Here is a 20,694-nt window from a genome sequence, read left to right as displayed (position 1 = left end):
AAGAACAAAAAATCATCTAGGTAATGCATAACCTGTGTATAGCCCGTAGCTCTGGTAAACGCCCATTGCAGAAAACAACTGAATTTCTCAAAATACGCACAAGAGATGGAGCAACCCATTGGCATACACCTATCCATATAGTTGCGTCCTTGGAACATAAAACCTAACAGACGCTGATCCTGAGGGTGTACCGGGAGCAACCGGAACGCTGATTCAATATCTGATTTAGCCATCAGCGCTCCGGGCCCCAGGCGATTCAACATGCCGACGGCCTCATCAAAGGATGCGTACCGCACCAAACAAACTCCTGGGTCAATCGCATCGTTCACCGATAGACCCCTAGGAGCCGACAAGTTGTGAATTAACCTAAACTCACCCGGGTCCTTCTTGGGGACTACTCCCAACGGTGAACATACAAAATTAGCAACTGGCGGTTGCCTATATGGGCCGGCCACCCGGCCACGGGCAACCTCCTTTGCAATCTTAGTTTCCACCACGGCCGTATTCTGCTGGACCGACAGTTGGTTTTTACACAGTGCTTCCCCCCGAAAATCCCCCACCGGGATGTGGAAACCATACGAGAAACCGTCCCGCAACACCCCGGCGGAGACATGATCAGGGTATTCATTTAGCCAGGGGATCATTGCCATGATATCTACGGGGGTAGGTAGCGAAGCCCCGTGGTCGACATTAGACCTGTTTGGCCCCTCCCTTACCCCCTGTGTCACCATTTTTGGCTCTACACGAAGTCTCGGGGTGTGAAGAGTGTCCGCACCCCGCACACTCATGCCTGAACTTACATGTCCCTTGTGGCCTCGTGCACTTGCCTCTATTAAAGTTCCAACAAACCCCTTCTCTACCCCAATTCCCACCGTTCCTCGGTTGGTGGTCAACTGCGGGGCCTGTCCGAAAGGGCGCCGCCGATTGATGGCGGGAGGGCGCTGACCCATTCCCGCCAAGCGAAGATGACTTCGTCGCGCCCGGCATGAGCTGCTTCTGCCAAGATATGGAGTCGAGACAATCCCACGTCAGAGATGAATCGTGCTCCTTGGCCTTATGAAACTTACTATCATAACCCATCCATACATCACCCTCATACGTGTCATAGAACTCCATTATACGTGTCTGATAACAGGCTAATTCCGACAAAACCTCGGGCCTACGTTCCCCCATGACTGCAGTAAACATTGCAAATGCCCTGGCCCAATTTGAGATTGTCTCATCAACCCTGAAACCCGCCATTTTCGCACGCCACACACTCGGGTGCCATAAATCCTTCTGAGATTTAACATACTCCACCTCGTGATGATCAGTCAGGAGAGAAAACATATTCACATACTTATCAGCCCAAATCAATTCCTTCGTGGCCAGCGGAATATGTTGGACCACTTTTTCCCTTCTTGAAGGCAACACCCCTTCCCCTGCCATTGGCAATGGCTGCTTACCCGAATCCACCGCTGGTCCTGCTGTTTTTCCAATGCCAGACGCCGGTCGTTCTGGAGGAACCTGTGAGGGGACAAGAGGGAGATTCGCCTTTGCGGCATCTCGCAATTGCCGCAACTGCTTCATTAGTAGCCTGGCCTCCTCGGCCGTGTCTCCTGGCGCCGTCGTACCCTCGATACTTTTGCCGAGCCATGCGGCTAACTGGGCGGCCAATTCTGGAGGCATGTCCTCCCCATTAGTGGGCGTAACTACAACAGGGATCGGTTGGCCCGCGTCCGGCATCGGGACCGGGGCCTCCATCGGACTAACCGGGCTCGTCGGGGGTGACTCGGGAACCGGGGCCTCCCCCCCTGCCGCCCTATTCCTAGCCCTTTTACCTCTCCCCGCGGGGACTACTCCCGGCAATGCTGGCCCGATGACCTTCTTCGGTCTGCCCGTATTATTCATTGCCGCCATCTGTTTTTTCATGCTCGCCATATCCTTCATCAACATGCGAAGCATCTGTTCAGTCCCTGCCTTCTTTCCGGGCCTCTTGCCAGGCATCGTTGTGGGATATTCGGTCCTTGCTGCGCAACGAGGTCCTGGATCCAAAGGTGGGAGACGCTGAAAGAGAAGAACAAAAATTACAAGTTCTCAAAATTGCTCCTTGTTCCGTCGAGGGCTCACGTGCAACGAGAGGGTGCAGCTTCCAAGCACAGGAACAAGAGGATGCTTCTTCGGATTGTTGCTCCTTTTATTCCTCTTCGGGAGGGCGTATACCCTCCTCCGGTACGCCTACGGGGCGTGGCCAACGGCGTAGGTGTCTAGGACAACCCTTCTTGGGCGGGAAAAGGCGCGCCCCGGCTACGCCGCTTCGGGCATACCAGCCGAGACACGCCCCCGCCCAAAATGGTTTCCCGGGGGGATCCGGGCCCCCTACCATACGTTCGGGGGGACCGAGTGGTCGCCCCTTTCCATTCACCCTTATTGTATTGTATTGTAATTGTATTTATATAGCGCATACAACTCCTGATGAAGCGCCAAATCGCTTTTTCGGCGAGTAGCACGCTACTCCGGAACCCAAAAGGATTAGTGGTAAACTAATATAGTGAAATAAGAAATCAATTTGGGCGGTGGTTATGTTAGTATGTTATTTGGATTGAGAAGGACAGTGGAGGGATAGAAGAAGGAAAGGTGTGTATTTATATAGCGCTTGCTACCCCTGATGAGGTGTCAAAGCGCTTTTTGTCGAGTAGAATGTTACTCCGGAACCAAAAATGGATTAGTGGTGAATTAGTGCAGGGTGATATGAAATTAATTTAATTTTAGCAGTGGACGTGTTAGTCTGTTATTTGGATTGTAAAAGGATAGTGGATGGATAGAAGATTGAAGGTTTTTTATTTATATAGTGCTTGCTACTCCTGATGAGGTGTTGAAACGCTTTTTGGCTCTTAGCACGCTACTCCAGAACCCAAACAGTATTAGAAGGGAATTAGTATAGGGAAATATGAAATTAATTTGAGCGGTGGACGTGTTATTTGGATTTATTGGATTGAAAAGGAATATTGGAGGGAAAGAAGAGGGAAGGGGCTAGAAAGGTTTTTTTTTGAGTTCATAGCAGTAGGAGGGGGTTTGGGATGAGTAAAGAGGAGGTGGAGGGGAAGAGTCAGAGGGAAGGGTTTAGAAAGGCTTGTTTGTGGGATCTGAATATTAAATGAGATATGAGAAGATGCAACAAGGGGAAGAGGTGAGAAGAATCTAGAAAGGGTTATTTTGGGCATCATAGTAGTGGTATGGGTTTTGGGATGAATGAGAGAGTAGTGGTAGAGGATATATTGAGAGAGGTATAGGGTGAGAAATAGGGTAGTGCATTGGAGAGAGTAGTAGAATGAGGTTTGAGGTGATTCAGAGTGGAGGTAGAGGATATATTGTGAGAGAGGCTTGGTGCGCCCCTCCAGGTCATAGGACAAGCCCAGGACCTCACGCATGTCAAGAGACAGGTGTATAACTCTGCACACACACTAGATTAGTGCAGGAGACATTGCCATCCCATTAAGGCCACAAAAGATGATGGGGTGAATGCTTGCAATTTGTCTAACCAGAGGCAATCGCTTGGGGAGCATAAAGAACTGCCAAGCCAGGTCCTGTTCAGAGTGGGCCTTGCTTGGTAGTTCGTGTTTGGACTGTTCCTGTTGGAGTAGGGCCAAGACTGATTTGTGTATTGATGCATCAAATCTGAGGATGGTGGGCGAAAGAACAATGGGTTGGAAAGCTATTCCAAGTGATTTACAGTGACTAGACTTATTGGAAGCATTCTTCAATCACATTTTCAGTATTTGATGTACCACACTAACCGGCCACGGGTATGCCCAGACTTGGGTCCCTTGGTCACCATGCCACTGGCACTGAGATACATCTGACTGAAGAAAACCACTCAGGGTGAAATTGGTCTTTTGTTCTTGTGTTCCAGGTCAGAGAGGTCCTTGGCTTGGCAGTTTTGGCTAGATGGTTGCTATTGGAGTAGACTCCAGACAGATTTGCATACAGCTAAATCTAATCTGTGGGGGCATGGTGGGCAAAAGAACAATGGGTTGGAATGCTACCCCAAGCAATTTCCAGTGATTAGAATTATTGCAAGCATCCATTTATCACCTTTTTTGTGTTTGATGTGCCACCCTAGGGGTCAATAGTAAGCCCAGACATAGGTCCCTTGTTTACCGTACCACTGGGACCAAGGTACACCTGACTAAAGAGCCCCCATGAGGGCAAAACCGGTATTTGGTTGCTTGTGTTCTGGAAAACACCCCATTAATGACCTAGACTTTGTTGGCACTTATCAACTCTTGTAATTCTTTTTAGGTATACTGTATATTGCATCAATATTGATGCAATATACAGTATACCTAAAAAGAATTACAAGAGTTGATAAGTGCCAACAAAGTCTAGGTCATTGATGGGGTGTTTGCTTTTTGAGTGGAGGGCGACCTATGACTAGCTTTACCCTCTAAGCTCCGGGTAGTTTCAATGCTTGTGTTCTGGGCCTGGTTTGGCAGTTCAGCTGAACTGTTCCAATTGGAGCAGAGTCAAGGCTGCTTCTCAAGTGGAGAAGTGTGGCTCAATGGTTAGAGCGGCAGACCCTGATGCAGAGGTCTGGCCCGGGACCAGGGTTCAATTCCCGCCTCGGCGGGTCTTGGGTTCAATTTCCTCAGACCTGATAATTCTCGCCTCAGTGCCTATTCTAATCATGGGTCCCACTCTGCAACTCTGGGCAATAGCTTGCTTAATCTCCACAGCGGCCCCAACAGCGCTGAGGTGCCTGGATTCACCTTGAGGGTGCCCTGAAGTGGACATTTCACAGGGAAAAACCAGGAAGGGTTCCACAGTGTATGCGTTACACCACCAGGACACCCCAGTTGGGGTATTAGTGCGCTTTACAAGTACAAATTACATTTACAATTACATATAGCTGCTTCTAATCTGAGGTGGGATGGTGGTTGTTAGAACTGGGGGTCTCTAGTTGGCTGAGGTATGTACCATAGCCCAAATAGGGACCCTTGCTTCTAATTCAGGGAAAGGAAGGACACCTTCTCAAATAGCCCCTGCTCATCCCCTCAGTAGCTTGGCATGAGCAGCCAGACTCATCTCCAAATGTGTAAAGTATTTGCAATCATGTTCTCATTAACCAATGTTTAACACCACAAATGGACTCCACACGAGTTTATACAAAAGATATACGATGAGACCACACAATAAAAATCCAAGGCTGACGGGTCCACTACCTAGCTGGTGCTGCGAACGACCGTTGGCCGACGCAGCCCCACCCATTTTTCGAACGTTCCTCACTGGCGGGGAATGTTCGAAGCAGCTAAGGTATTAATAAGCAATTCTCGATGGTCCAATGCAGTCTTAATGCAATGCTATGCAGTTCATGATGCAAGAATCAGGCACTTCATAATGTAAAAATAATGCAGTTCATTATGCAACAATCGGGCAGTTCGTAATCCCAAAATATGCAATTCATAATGCAACAATCAGGCAGTTCGTAGTGCAAAAATGATGCAATGTGTAATGCAACAATCAGGCAGTTTGTAATGGAAAAATAATGCAACAATCAGGCAGTTTGTAATGCAAAAATAATGCATTGCGTATTGCAACAATCAGGCAGTACCTAATGCCAAAATAATGTAATGCATAATGCAACAATCAGGCAGTTCGTAATGCAAAAAAGAATGCAATGCATAATGCAACAATTAGGCAATTCATAATGCCAAAATAATGTAATGCGTAATCAACAATCAGGCAGTTCATAATTCAAAAATAATGCAATGCGTAATGCAACAATCAGGCAGTTCATAATTCCAAAATAATGTACTCCGGCACTGATCGCGGTGCTCTGGACGGTCTCTATGCCACTCTTATTGACTCGTGGTCAGCTACAACCAAAATATGCCCCCAAACACGGGTATGATGGAAAACAAAGTGCAGCTCCACACTCCGGCCCCGGTACTGCCACTTTTCGGCAAGTACAGGCCGCGATACCAACTTGAGCGGAGGCTCACACTGCAAAGATGGGAAAGGCAGAGAGCGTTTTTCTCGTAGCCCGCACTCTGCCCCAGCTAGCTACACACGCAGGCTCGCTGAGCATTACCTGGGAGGCATAATCTCACTCTCCTCTCCTCGCAGCTTAGGTCTCCAATGCATCTTTGTTGATCTTAAGACAGTGGAACTCGGACTACCAACGGTGAAGGTTTGAGGTCTCTCCTTGGCACAGACAGGCTCGGGCCGGCGGCGGTGAATTCTCACAGCTCCTCTGGGGATGCCGGTCCGGGTCGATGGCAATGACCATCGCAGCGCTTCTGGTCACGCTGTCGATCAAAACAGAGAACACGACTGCTCTGGGACACACAGTCATGGGGCAAGTTCCCACGCAGGTCTCTGGCTGCACGAAGCATAAACACACAGCCTCACTGAGACTCACTTGAGCTCCCGGTGCGCACGATCACAGGGCAATCCCCACGAAGGTCTCAGGCTGCACGAAGCACATGCTCACAGTGTTGCTGAGACTCCCTTGGACTTCAGATGCACACGATCACAAGACAATCCTCACGAAGGTCTCCAGCTGCACGAAGCACATGCACACAGCATCGCTGAGACTCACTTGGACTCCGAGTGCAAACGATCACAGAACAATCCTCAGAAAGGTCTCAGGCTGCACGAAGCACATGCACACAGTGTCGCTGAGACTCACATGGACTCTGGGTGCACACGATCACGGGGCAATCCTCACAAAGGTCTCAGTCTGCACGAAGTACCCGCACACAGCGTCGCTGAGACACACCTGGAAATTTTTATGTTCCCGAGTTTCCACAACTGGTTACCAGCTCTCCTCGGGCCCTTGGGGACAAGTTACTTCAGGACACAGCACACAGCATAATCCTTTCAAGCTGGGGGACACAGCACACAGCAAAGTTCCTTTGCCTTTCCTTGGTTAAATCAGCAAACTGCAGGCCAGCCCCAGAGCACACAGAAAGGGTTAGCCCTTTCCTTCAGTCTCTACAGCTGTTTCTTCCTTGGCAGAGGTTCCTCTTGACTACAAAGTAGTTTCAATCCTTTACAGTCTTGATCAGTCCAAAGTCCATGGGTTTCAGCTCTCATAGTTATACCCCTAAATGTCTTTGAAGTCTTTGTGTTCAGGGGGACACTGACCCCTGTCCAAATCAGTTCTGGGTATCTCCCTGTCAGTGACACCTTCTTCCTTTGATAGTGGGGGTCTGGATCCTCAATCACTCAGCAGGAGATGGAGCCATTGTTTTATGGCAGCAACCCAGGCATCTTCACCTCCAGGGGCTACTCCTCCCCTCTACACTCCAGATGCAGGTCATCTTGTTGCTATCTCACCTCCTTCCCTGGGTGAAGACATTCCCCAGATCCTACCACTTTCAAATCTAGACAGTCAATCCACAACCAGGCAGAGACACACAGAATTGTTAAAACACAAAAAAACAGCCACTTCTAAAAGTGGGGTTTCTAAACACGCAATGCAAAAACCACCTTCACAAAAAGATGTGTTATTAAATTGTGATTGCAGGCACACTAAACCTCACCTCTCCATCTTAAGCCTATGGGAAGATAGGCTGGAAACATTACACAGCCTCCCCATTCTGTCATATGGGCAAGATGGCCTTTCAACAGTGAACAACGAAATGGAGAGTATTTCACTGTTAGGACATGGTACACACCTTAGTACATGTCCTACCTTTCAGAGACACTGCACCCTGCCTGTGTGGGGGGGGGGGTACCCTGGACCTACCATAGGGGTGTCTGATGTGCATGGAAAGGGAAGGGTAAGGCCTGGCAAGTGGTTGCACTTGTCAGGACAAAATGGCAGTTAGCAAACTGCACGCAGGCATTGCAGTGACAGGCCTGAGTTCTCTATTTAGGGCTACTTGTGTGAGTGGCACAATTAGTGCTGCAGGCCCACTAGTAGTAGTTGCATTACCAGCCCTGGCACACATAGTGCACTTTACTAGGGACTTTACTAGTAAGGCAAACATACCAGTTAGGAACAACCAATTACCATAACACTTTATACAAGGAGCACTTGCACTTTGACACTGATCAGCATTGGCAAAGTGCCCAAAGCATCTAAGTTGGCCATGTCAGAAAAAAGGTCTAGGGGGAAGGCAAAAAGTTTAGAGAACCTTATCCAAAAAGGGCCAAGTCAAACAGTGCGCAAAAGAACAATGTGTTGGATAGCTACCCTGAACGATTGTCAGTGGTTACACTTATTGCATGCAGTTCAGTTCAGTTCAATAAGCTTTATTCGGTTGAGATAAAATCGAACACAAAAGCACACATTAAAACATAATTAAATCTGTAAAAATCATTAAATCAATGGAATACATTCTTGACATTAGGACACATTTAAAACATCATACTTTTCCTTAGATTAATTGATTTTAAAATATAAGTTGCAGTATAAAAACAAATATCAGGCTCTTGCATGGTAAACAGCAGGCTCATAGCAGCATTTGTACTTAACCTCATAGATGCTCGTAAACATCCCTCCCCAGTGCTGCGCTGTCCATTGGAACTAGTGCTGAATGGACGTCCAATGGTCGTGCGCAGCACTGGGGAGGTAGTGCTGCCGTCGGCCAACGCCCCGACGCAGCACTTAAGGGGTTAAAGTGCAATATTTTTTAAACAAGAATTTAAGGAAGGCAATACGGAGGTTCAAATATAAGTCACAAATAAGGAGAAAGTGCAAAGTGCTCTGGTTAGTATGTCCATCGCATGGGCACGGGGTAGTGGGATACTTTTTAACACAAGGAAATGCTACCAAATTGTGGACAAGGCCTAATCTCATTCTTGTAAGAACGAATCGATGTGATGACCTGGTAACCTGACACAGATAGGCCTGGAACCCATTAGTTTCTAAATGAGAGTAATAGAACTGGCAAGTTGTCAAAAGCTCACTCCTTTTTTTACGGTCACAATTTTTCTCCCGCAAAAACATATTTTTCAGTTCAGTCTTAGGAATTTCTATTACTCCATTGGGGTTTTCCAGGATATTTATATTACATAGGTCTTTGAAGGTTTGCGCTATATAGTTGAGCCAAGGAATCTGAAAACAATTGTCTAATCAGAGACAGTTTTTAATAATGTTTCTGTTAAATGTAGTCTCTTCTTTCAACCATATAGATCTCCATAACAAAAATGGTCTTAACCCAATTAGATCTGTCAGGTAATTAATCCCCACTTCGCTATGTATAAGATCAGAGGATGCAGAAGTGGGCAAACAGAGCAACTTTTTGAGAAACTTATTTTCCTCTTTTTGCAAGTCATCGTGATGGTAATGGCCCCATACCCCGGCACCGTAAAGTGCAATCAAGGTACATCTGGACTGGTAAATATGCACCATATCTTTAATTCTACAGTCGCCGATTTTGGCAGCAAACCTAAAAATCCGGTGCACACTTTTTACCAATTTGGACCTTACATTTATCATTTCCTGCGACCATTTACCGTTACCGGAAAAAGTTATCCCTAAGTAACAGAACTTATCTACTGTTTGTATTTTCTGTCCTTCTACAAAAAAGTATTTAGTTTTCCCGGGCCTCACGCCACAAATCATAGAATAAGTTTCGGTCCTATTACTCTGCAATGTTCTACCCTTAATAAAAGCAACAAATTTATCTATTAACCTCTGTAATCCTATAGGAGTTCTCGATAGGAGCACGGCATCATCCGCATAAAGGAGAATTGGCACATCATGGCCATCCACCTGAGGAGCATCCGACTTAACAAGTTTAAGCTCTGCGTCCACTGCATTAATAAAAAGTGTAAAAGGCAATGGAGCAAGGACGCAGCCTTGCCGGATGCCCAATTTAACTTCAAATTTAGTGGTACACTCGCCATAAAGCCTAGCCAGAAAAAAGTTTATAGGCTCTGGGGCACTAAGACCTAGTAGGATCGGCAATGCATGCATGGCCGATCACCTTTTATGTGTTTGAGGTACCACCCTAAATGACCACGGGTATGCTCAGACATGAGGTCCTTTGCTCACTGTGCCAGTTCAACCAAACTACAACCGACTGAAGAGCCCCAATCAGGGCGAAACTTGTCTTGTGTTGCTTGTGTTCTAGTTCAGAGACATCTTGTCTTTGCAGTTTAGGGTGGACTGTTCCTATTAGAGCAGGGCCAAGAGTTATTTGCATATAGATGTGTCTAATCTGAGGTGGCATGGTGGACCAAAGAACAATAGATTGGAATTCTACCCAGAGCGATTGCCATTGGTTAAACGTATTGCAAACATCCTCCCATCACTTTTTCTGTATTGTATGTAGTGCCCTAAGTCGTCACGGGCATGTCTAGATGTGGCTCCATTGCTCACTGTGCCATTGGATACAAGCTACACCAACTGAAGAGCCACAAACAGGACAAAACCTGTCTTTGGTTGTTTGTGTTCTGGGTCAGAAAGGGCCTGGATTGGTGGTTAGGGTGCTCTTTTCCTTTTGGAGCAGGGTCAAAACTGATTTGCATATAGCTACGTTTAATCTGAGGTGGCATTGTGGGCAAAAAGAACAATGGGTTGGAATGATACCCCTAGTGATTGCCAATGGTTAGACTTATTGCAGCATCCTCCTACCCTTTTCTGTGTTTGATATACCGCCATAAGTGGCCAATGGTATGTCCAGACGTGGGTCCCTTGCTTACTGTGTCATTGAAACCAAGCTATATCCGATTGAAGAGCCTTAATCAGAGCGAAACTGTTCTTGGGTTCCTTGTGTTCCAGTTTAGAGAAGGTCTGCCTTGGCAGTTCGGGCTAGACTGTTTTTATTGGAATAGGGTCAAGAGTAATTCGAAAGTAGCTGCGTCTAATACGAGGTGGCATGTTGAGCAAAAGAACGACGGGTTGGAATGCTAGCCTGAGCGATTGCCAATGGTAAGGCTTATTGCAAGGATCCTCCCATCACCATTTGTTCATTTGACATTCCCATCCCAACGTACACTCTCAAGCTGCCTCAGCACTGGCCTGGAACCCTAGGACTCAAATAATGAGACAGCTTCTCCTTTGTGAATAAGTTACCACCCCCTTTGAAGTGTTGATTACCTTTGAATGGCTTGTGGTTGCATTAGCTACATAGCATTGTGAATTACAATTAGGCAGGGACTCCCTTCTCAGGGCACCTCCCAATTGCAATTGTTAGTGATTCACAAAACCCCTTTTTTTGAGTTGAAAAGACATTTCGCACTTGAGAAATGTGTTTAGGACATGACCACACACCATTTTGCGGTGGTAAACCCTGTGACTCCACTAGTTGCATGGCTTGGAAACTCAAAACAGTGTCACATATCTGGCCCATAGTTAGAACTGTGATTAGGAAAAGGATGAGGTGGTGATGGCTTGATTTGTTAGCAGCAACCTTTATTACAACGACCCTAAATAATCAAGCCTTTAACTGTGCATAGTGGAATCTGTGGTGGGAGAAATGTATTGCCATGTTTTTAAGGGTAATAAAAGCAATTTACAATATACAAGCAGCATTTCTTGTACTATGCGCTATAATGCTGCCGAAGCATAAACTTAAACCAGTGCTAATTTAATCAAAGATGGTTTGAGTGCCACAGATAGCAATACGAACAATGAGACTGTATGGTCACTTTGAGTGTAGGCTGCTATGAAGCAATATACTTTGGAGTGGTAGGATGTTTTCATGGTACTGCATCCTTATGTTTACCATCTATTTTTAAAACAACTGCCATTGCACCTGATATGGTGTTTTGTTCAATTCTCAGAAGGCTTAGGTAATGGCGGCATTATTTCCAAACTCACCTGGAACGAATCCTGTATATCTAGGGATGATTCCTTCGGGGCGGTAAATTTTAACCTTAGGCCAATGAGTTAGCAATGGGTGGTCTTCTGATCTTCCGAAAGGGGATCTTATCTGATGCTGAGAGAGAAAACAATGCAATAACTGATTTGTGAATGAAAAGGTCCCCAGTAATACATAATTATGAACAGTTGTGACTGACAGGCCAATAGCAGCCCTGATAATTCTGAATGCTCAAAACTCTGTTGTCTAGTGCCAAATCTACTTTCCACTAACAAAATACCAAACACAATTTCCCAATACCCAGTAGTGTACAGCAAGGAGGCTTACTAAATTAGACATTTATTTATAACAAGGAACTGTAGCAACATGAAGAAATTCCTCTTATAACAGATTTCCCTGCAGTGGCAGCAGATTCCTGCCACGAGTGACACGTCCAGAGCAGCATGTTATAGTACAGCTTCAGTGTACTTGTGTGTGTGAATAGTAAGATGGATTTCAATTGCCCCAATCTGCATGGTTGACTGCCTTTGTGTTTGTTGTAAGAGTTGTGCAGAACACACCACATGCTTTCAGTGCTACTTGAAGGAAGAAAGCCCCAAGGATCTACAGAGATATGTTTGACTGAGAAGCCAGGGGAGTAGATGTTCCAAATAGGTACCTAGCATTGCTTTCTCCTGCAGATCAATTTTTAGACTACATGGTGTGCATCCATCTTAGATAAAGGCAAGGCTATCTTTGGGGACATTGAGTTTAATTGAAGCAGGGGGAGTGTATGTGGCTTGATTAGGTCTGTATTTTTTAAATGTGGTTCGGTAGAAGGGCAGACTGAGGAAGAGGACCAAGAGATTTTCCTTCTTTGGCTTATATGCCACTTGGGAATGAAGAAGATCTTACCTTTGCGTTTCCTCAGAGGAGAGTGGAGCGCCTGTGATGGTAGGGGTCATGCATACAGTGTACGCCGCTTTGGTTGGAGGATTGCCCTATAGCACCAGAATAGAGACACTGTGACCGAGCCACAAAGTGTGAGCTGGCTTACAGTGTACCTTCTGCTGCATATATGTTCTTTTATGTAAATATTCAGGAATATGCACTTTTATTGAACAAAATCGAGGGGAATAAAAACTGTATGTTGAAGCAATCCATGAAATGTTTTCCATATTTCATGGGTCCCTTTGTGGGTGGGCCTGGGTGGGCTGTGAAATATGAGTTTCATCATCATAATGATAGCCGTCATCCACTATACAGAGCTGTATCATTGTGTTATGGCCACTAGAAATATGTTGCAACAGAAGACCACATAGTATGGCATGAATGAACATTGTGATTAATAGTTGAGAAGGGTGAGAGCCCCGCTCAAATAATAATCACAATCATTGTCATTTCGAACCACAAAAATCACTAATTAAACCTGTACTTAACCCTACACCTCGGGTAGCTTGGCACAAATCAGTCAAGCTTAACTTAGAGGCAATGTGTAAAGTATTTATACAGCACTCAAACAGTAATAAAGTGAAAATACAACACAATAAACCCCCCAAACTGTTAGACCTGGCACCCTTAGAATGTTTCCCCTAACGTTTTGCCTTCAGACCTCCTGTTTTTGCGGACTTCGTTTTCCTGGTCTTAGGATTCTGGGCACTTTATCACTGCTAAACAGTGCTAACGTGCGGATTGGTGACGGTACAACGCGTACCGTCACAACGCGTGCTGTTACAACGCGTCCCTTACAATGCAAGTCGTTACCAATTTGCGTTGGGGGCGCGGATATCGAATAGTATAATTTACTATTCTAACACCAGTCCCCGTGGACACTAGGGAAGGTGTTGGAATAGTAAATTTACTATTTTTAATCTTCTAGCGCCCTCCAGCGCAAGTCGTGGTAACGACTTGCGTTGTTACGGACGCGTCGTAACAGCACCGCGTTGAAACATCCGCGTTGTAACGGATGTTTCCCCTAACGTGCTTGTGTTTTCCCCTAAAACGTGGTAAAATTGGCTTATTCACAATTGGCATATTTAATTTACTTATAAATCCCTAGTAATGTCCACTACCTCTGCCCAGGGCCTGTAAATTACATGCTACTAATGGGCCTGAAGGACTGATTGTGCCACCCACCTAAGTAGCCCTGTAGACATGTCTCAGGCCTGCCACTGCAAAGTCTGTGTGTGCAGTTTCAAAACTGCCATGTCAACTTGGCAAGTTGAACATCTTGTCAGGCCCGGACCTTCCTTTTTTAATACATATAAGCCACCCTGAGGGTAGACCTTGCACAGCCCAGAGGTAGGGTGCAATGTATATAGAAAGCAGGACATGTACTTTTACATTATATATGTCCTGGTAGTAGAAAACATTCAAAAAAATAATTTTCACTACTGTAAGGCCCATATTACCCATAGAATACCATTGAGATCACCTTATTACATCTTATAGGTGTAATTTACAAATGGGAAGATATAATTGGTTCTTGTTTGGTGTCTCTGGATTCTAATTTAAAATCCTAATTTATGGTGAAGTTAGACTTTAAATTAAAATTCTGAAAATCACACTTTTTTGCATTTTTTTGCATTAGCCATTTGATGTCTTGAGCCTGTCTCTGATCACCTGACTGGATGTAATTGGCAGTTGGGCTTTGTGTGTTCTCCATAGAGAGCCACACACAATGGAAGCATTAGGTGTTACTGAGTGGGCTGTCTTTACAGGATAGGACCCAGACTAACTTAAACTTGAATAGGCTGTGACCCTGCCCCACACAAACAGCTGCATATCCCCTTTAGAAAGACTGGACCAGGGAAGGTAGTGCAGGGCAGGGCATCTGTGCACTCCAAAGACACGTCTTTAAAGTCTCCCCCACTTCAAAGATACCACTGGGTATAAGTACTAGACCTCAGACACCACCACTTGAGTACACGTCTGGATCTGTGGATACTCTTCCAGGAAAGAAGTACTGCTGTGCTGCTGAAAGGACTGCCACTCTCCTAGACTGCTACTCTGCTGGACTCCTGCTTTGCCATGCCGACCTGCTTCCCTGTTGCCAGGGTGAGAATGATTGGACCTGCAGCGCTTGAAGCCAGGTGGCTGACCTCCTGATCTTTATTTTTTATTTAATAGGAGTTTTATATAGCGCTGGCCAGACCCGAGGGTATTGGAGCGGTTCACAACAGATTTAGAGCAGAAATCGCATAAAAAAGGCAAAGGTAAACGTAAAAGTTTGACGGATTCGTTGAGTTTTGCGTCCTTGAGGTAGGGAGGTCCTGAGATAGCATCGGTGAGTGCACAATGTCCTGGGTTAAACCATTTTCCAGGGGGAGGAAACAGGGAGGGGGTAGGGGAGCGCGAATGAGGTAGATAGTGGCGGAACATTGCCAAAGGGTTGTAAAGTGCAGGAAGAGGTAGGTTGTGGTGGAACATTGTCAGGTGACAGTGGACTTCAGGTTGGTGCGTTTCATCAGTGATTCTCGTTTCGGGAAGGCATGGTTGAGGTAGAGGTCTTTTAGGAGACTTGAATTTTATAAAGGAAGGGATAGTCCTGATATTGACTGGGATGGGGTTCCAGATTTTGGGTACGTTTCCAGTGAAGGATCATGCAGCGGATTTTTGTTTGCGTGTTTTCATCGGGATGAGTAAGAGGGTGTTGGAGCTCCTGAGGTTTCTTGTCTGGCCAGCTTTCTTGAGTTTGGAGGCCAGGTATTCCGGTTTCCCTGTGTGCAGGGCTTTGTGCATGAGGCAGGCAGTTCTGAAGCTGGCACGCATTTTGACTGGGAGCCCTTTTAGTTTTCTGAGTGCGGGAGATAAGTAGTCTCATTTCTTAACCCCGGAGACCATTCTGGCAGCTGCATTGAGGGTTGTTTTGAGTGGCGCTAGGTATTGAGCTGTACCGTTGAGGACTGCGTTCCCGTAGTCGAGTCTAGATATCACTAGTGATTGTTGGCTTGTTTGAGGTCATTGGGCGGTATCAAGGGCTTAATTTTGTTGAGAAGCTTCAGATTGAGGAAGGCACTCTTTGCAGAGATCTTAATGTGGTCGGTCATGTTCAGTTTTGCGTCGAGGGTGATTTCTATAGATTTTATCGAGTTAGCCAGGGTGAGATTGCGTTGAGAGCATTGATTGATTCCAGCCACTCTGCGATTTGGGGGTTTTCTTCTTTGTTGGAGATGAGTAGGATTTCGGTTTTGTCTTGATTGAGTTTAAGGTGGTTTGTTGCTGGCCACTGTTGAATTTCTTTGAGAGTGTAAATGAAGGGTTACAGACGCAGGAAGCTGTGAATAAGTTTATTCGGCTCAAGAGCAGCACAGCGACAGGATCATAGTACAGCATCCAACTGACCAACTGTCAGCATTCCACTCCCAGCCTCAGAACTCCCAACACTCAGGGTTCCAACTACCAGTGCCATAAGGGCACAAACACAGAATACTACATTATCCTCATTTCTGCAAACAAAAGGAAGAAAAGAAAAGAGTAAAGAGATACACAGAAAAAACAGAAAAACAAAAAGAGAAACGAAAGAAGGAAGGAAATGAAGAAAGAAAGAAGGAAAGAAAGAAAGCCTGACAAAACACAAAACAAGGTAAGCACCTAACATAGCAGGACAGGGAAGAAAAGCAGAACTATCTGAACCTGACAGGAATCCTGGGTACCCTCAAACTCCTGCGAAGTGTGGGCGACAAATCTTCTTTACAACAATTGTAGCCAGAGTTGGTGGATTCAGAGGAGGCAATTTTAACTTTGACAACCTTACAGACATTCCACCAATGGTTGTTGTTAACTCGCACAGCATTGCCACAAACCTTGTTGACAACAAACGGTTCAGAGAATTTACTCCTGCCTTTGGTGACATGAGCAGGATTCTTAATGCGAACAACCTCACCAACACAGAAACCATGAGACACCACCCTTTTCCTCTCATCAAAATGACTTTTCTGCCTAGCCTGTGCTTTGTTAACATTTTCTCTCACAAGACCATCAATGCCATCTATGACATTCATCTTGACCCACTTGGACATCCAACCTGGACAAATCTTAGTCGACGGTTTCCTCCCTCTTAGAAGCTCGAAAGGGGAGAAACCAGTGGAAGAATGTGCGGTCGTACGGTAAAACCATAACATGGAGCGAACAGCGTTCTCCAACACACACTTACTGGCAATGGCCCATTGCACACAGTTATTCAACACACGGTTCATTCTCTCGACAAGACCATTGGACTGGGGATGGTACAAGGAACTCTTCTTGTGAGAGACGCCACTTTGTCTGAGAAAACACTCGAAATCAGAACTAACAAACTGTACCCCATTGTCGGTCATGATGCATGAAGGAAAACCCTCCCTAAGAAAAATATCCTTCAGGAACAGAATGACATTTGCGCAGGAGGGCTCATTGACGAACCGAACCTCAGGCCATTTGGAATAGTAATCAATGGCCACGATTGCATATCGTGAGGTGGGTGGTAAGAGGTTAAAAGGTCCGACCAGGTCAACTCCAATCTTTTCCCAAGCTCTTTCTGGAAGTTGAACCGGTTCCAGGGGGGGCGTCCTCACTTTAAGACTTTTGTCAGAATAGTTGCATATAACACAACCATCAATCATTGAATCTACACACGCATCCATTTGTGGCCACCAAAAAACATCTCGCAACCTGCGTTTGGTGAAAGTTTTCCCTAAGTGGCCTTCATGCGCACCATCCATAAGCCGTTCCCTCAAACTCTCCGGAGGAATCAGCCTACCACATCGCAAAAGAATACCATCCTCTACAGTGAGTTCTTCGGCAACCTTAACATACGTCTGAAAAGGTCCAGAGACATACTTCTCCCTCGGCCAACCAGACTTCAAAAATTCAATGACACGAGCAAGGATAACATCCTTGGCCAATTCTCCTCTCCATTCAGTTTCATTCACAGCACACATGCCTTCTAAGTCTAATGCTGCTACAAAACAATCCTCCTGATCATCTTCCCTCTCAACCTCGGAGTCGTTACCAGAGATAGGAAAACGTGAGAAATAGTCTGCCCTGACATTTTTTGCTCCAGGCAAATAGGTTATGTCAAAATCATACTGTAGAAGCTTGGTCGACAACCTTGCAATCCTAGGGGTCCTTAATCTTTTCACCAGACAAAATTGAGACCAAAGGACTATGATCCGTGCGTATAGTGAAATGACTGCCCCAGAGAAAGGAATTGAATTTTCTGACTGCCCACCAGCAGGCCAACAACTCTTTCTCGATGACCGAGAAATTCATTTCTGCACCACGCAAAACTCTTGACGCATAAGCTATGGTGTTATCAACCTGACCATTCTTCTGGGTGAGCACAGCCCCTAGACCAAACCCGCTAGCATCAACAGTCACCACACATTCCTTATTGGGGTCAAAAGCTCTAAGTACACTGTCACTCACTAGCTGAGACTTGATCCAACGAAAAATTTCATCACAGTTCTCATTCCACACAAAAGGTACATTTTTCTTGAGCATGTTGGTTAAAGGTTGAATTTTAGACGCGTAACCTTTGATGAATCTAGAGTAGAATTCACTCAAACCTATAAAGGATTTTAAACCAGGTTTATCCAGGGGAGGAGAGGCATCGACAATGGCTTTTACTAACCCTGGACGTGGTTCAACCCCCTTGTGAGAGACTACATGACCAAGGAATTCCATTTTCTCTTTGAGAAAAACACATTTCTCCCTTTTAAGAACAACACCTTTACTTTGCATAATGCCTAACACCTGACTCAAAGAAACATCATGTTCCCCTTTGCTTTGCCCAAAAATTAAGACATTGTCTTGGAAAACGATCACTCCGGGAGTGTCCTTGAACATCTGAATCATTAACCTCTGGAAAACTGCTGCCGCAGAGGCAAGACCAAAGGGCATTCTACAGTATTGGAAGCTGCCAAAAGGCGAAACGAAAGCAGTTAAATGCCTAGAAGACTCACTCAACACCACCTGGTGGTATGCAGATGCTAGATCCAACTTGGTGAACCACCTAGCGCCCCTGGTAAGAGACAACAAATCGGTGATCTTAGGCAAAGGGTGCGAGTCAACCCAGATGTTTCTGTTAAGGCTGCGTAAGTCGACACAGACGCGCAAATCTCCATTCCTTTTCCTTGCAACAACAAGGGGAGACAACCACAACGATGACTCGATAGGTTCGATAATTCCTTTTTTGCACAAATCCATGAGTTCCTTTTCAAGACTATCCCTGACACTAAAAGGGACACCCCTTACCTTATGCTTGACTGGACTGGCCCCTTCCTTAACTCTGATTTCGAGTTCGAAACCTCTAATTGTTCCAAGCCCTTTACTGAAAACAGAAGGAAACTTAATGGCCAAACCTACCACATAGTCATCAGTTTCAACAACTGCCAAACTCTCTGAAATTAAAACATCCTCTTCCATCCCAACCTGTTCTTTTGCACCTGGTCTTAATATTAACCGAAACAATCCACCATGGAACCAACCCAAAATGTTAAGACCCTTGCAAGCCACATAAATTTTCCCAAAAATCTTCCTCCCCCTGAACTGAATGATATCCTCAAAATACCCATCCAATGCTATTCTGCGCCCCTCAAAGGATACAGGAGCTCTGTCGGGAGGTTCTAGCTTCCTTCCTGGCCAAGTCTCATCAAATAGCTCTTGGGTGATCATAGTGACCTTTGCTCCTGAGTCTACTAATAAAGAAATGATTTTATCACCCACACCAAAATTTTCATAAGGATCAACACAATCCGAAGGGTCTCCAACAATGACTCCATCATCACGCACAGCTATGACCATGTCTTTGTCGATTTTGGTAGGCACATCAACGGAATTCTCCCCCTCACGAACTACAACAACCATACCTTTAAGATCATCTTGGATGGTACTAATGTGATCTTCCCCCCTGCTGGTGTTTTCATTGGATTCTGCAACACATCCTACCCCAGTAGTGTTAACCTGACTCTGAGACTTATTGCCAAAACTCATATTCCCCTGCCTTGGATTTTGGCAAATTTTTGCAAAATGACCATATTTCCCACAGGTGCGGCAAGTAGCACTCCTAGCCGGACAGAACTTATTATCCTTATTGTGAGAGGGATTCCCACATCTATAACATATGTCACGTCTAGAAAACATATTCCTATCGTTGCGTTGTGGATAAGAAGGAAAGTTCTTCTCAAAAGGTTGTTGACCAGGACCAGTTCTGGTTTCTCTGTTCTCCTTGGACCTCACAATGGAGACTGTCTCTTCGTTCTTTTTTTCAAGTTCTTTAACCTCTTTCTTCGATAATTCAATACTTTTGGCTGTGCGGATTACTTCTTCCAGAGTAGGATTCCCTAACGTGAGCAACTTCTGTTGTATCGACTTGTCAGTGCACTTGCAGATGTACTGATCCCTAATCAATTGTTCTCTGAATCCTTCAAACTCGCACTCAGCACTCAATTGTCTCAGAGTGGAAACATAGGTTTCCACATCTTCGCCTGGGAGTTGGTCCCTTTTGAAAAACTTATGTCTGATCACAACGAGACTAGGTTTCACGTCAAACCTCAACTCCAATTTCATCCTTGTCTCGACATAGTCATCGATGTCATCTTCATTGTTTCTTGCAATAGGAGGTAAGTGTTTAAAGATTTCCCTACCCTCGAAACCCAAAGAATGCAACAGAAGACACTTCTTCCTTTCTGCGCGGTATCTAGACGCGCCTACTGCACCTAGATAGGTTTCGAAGGCGTCAAACCACTTCCTCCAAATTATCGGCGGATTCCCTGGTGTCTCCAGGAAAGGCGGTGGAGGCGAAACTGATTGCATTGCAAGAAAAAGTAAATTTGAGTGAAAAAGAAAGCAAAAGGAAAACAGGTCTTGTGATGTCGCTGTGCCAACTGAAGAATAATTTTTTCCTTTGAACGTTCTGGATGCTGGCTAGTAAAGTAGCAAAACAGGATGCAGCAGTGAAAACTCGTTTTGCTTAAAT

General features: G+C 45.5%; 1 protein-coding gene across 1 annotated transcript in view; it reads right to left on the bottom strand.

Moving 5' to 3' along the window:
- The window catches only part of LOC147659494 (ciliary microtubule inner protein 2A-like), a 215,877-nt gene that overhangs the window by 26,898 nt on the left and 168,285 nt on the right, over nucleotides 1–20,694 (bottom strand). The window contains exon 6 of the mRNA XM_086951702.1: nucleotides 11,759–11,876. Coding sequence (XP_086807828.1) covers nucleotides 11,759–11,876 — 118 coding nt within the window. The remainder of the gene's footprint in view (nucleotides 1–11,758; nucleotides 11,877–20,694) is intronic.

The sequence above is a fragment of the Lissotriton vulgaris genome, unplaced genomic scaffold (assembly GCF_964263255.1).
Source record: "Lissotriton vulgaris unplaced genomic scaffold, aLisVul1.2 SCAFFOLD_1337, whole genome shotgun sequence".
Lineage (NCBI taxonomy): Eukaryota > Metazoa > Chordata > Amphibia > Caudata > Salamandridae > Lissotriton > Lissotriton vulgaris.
This window is presented reverse-complemented; position numbering and strand designations above follow the sequence as displayed.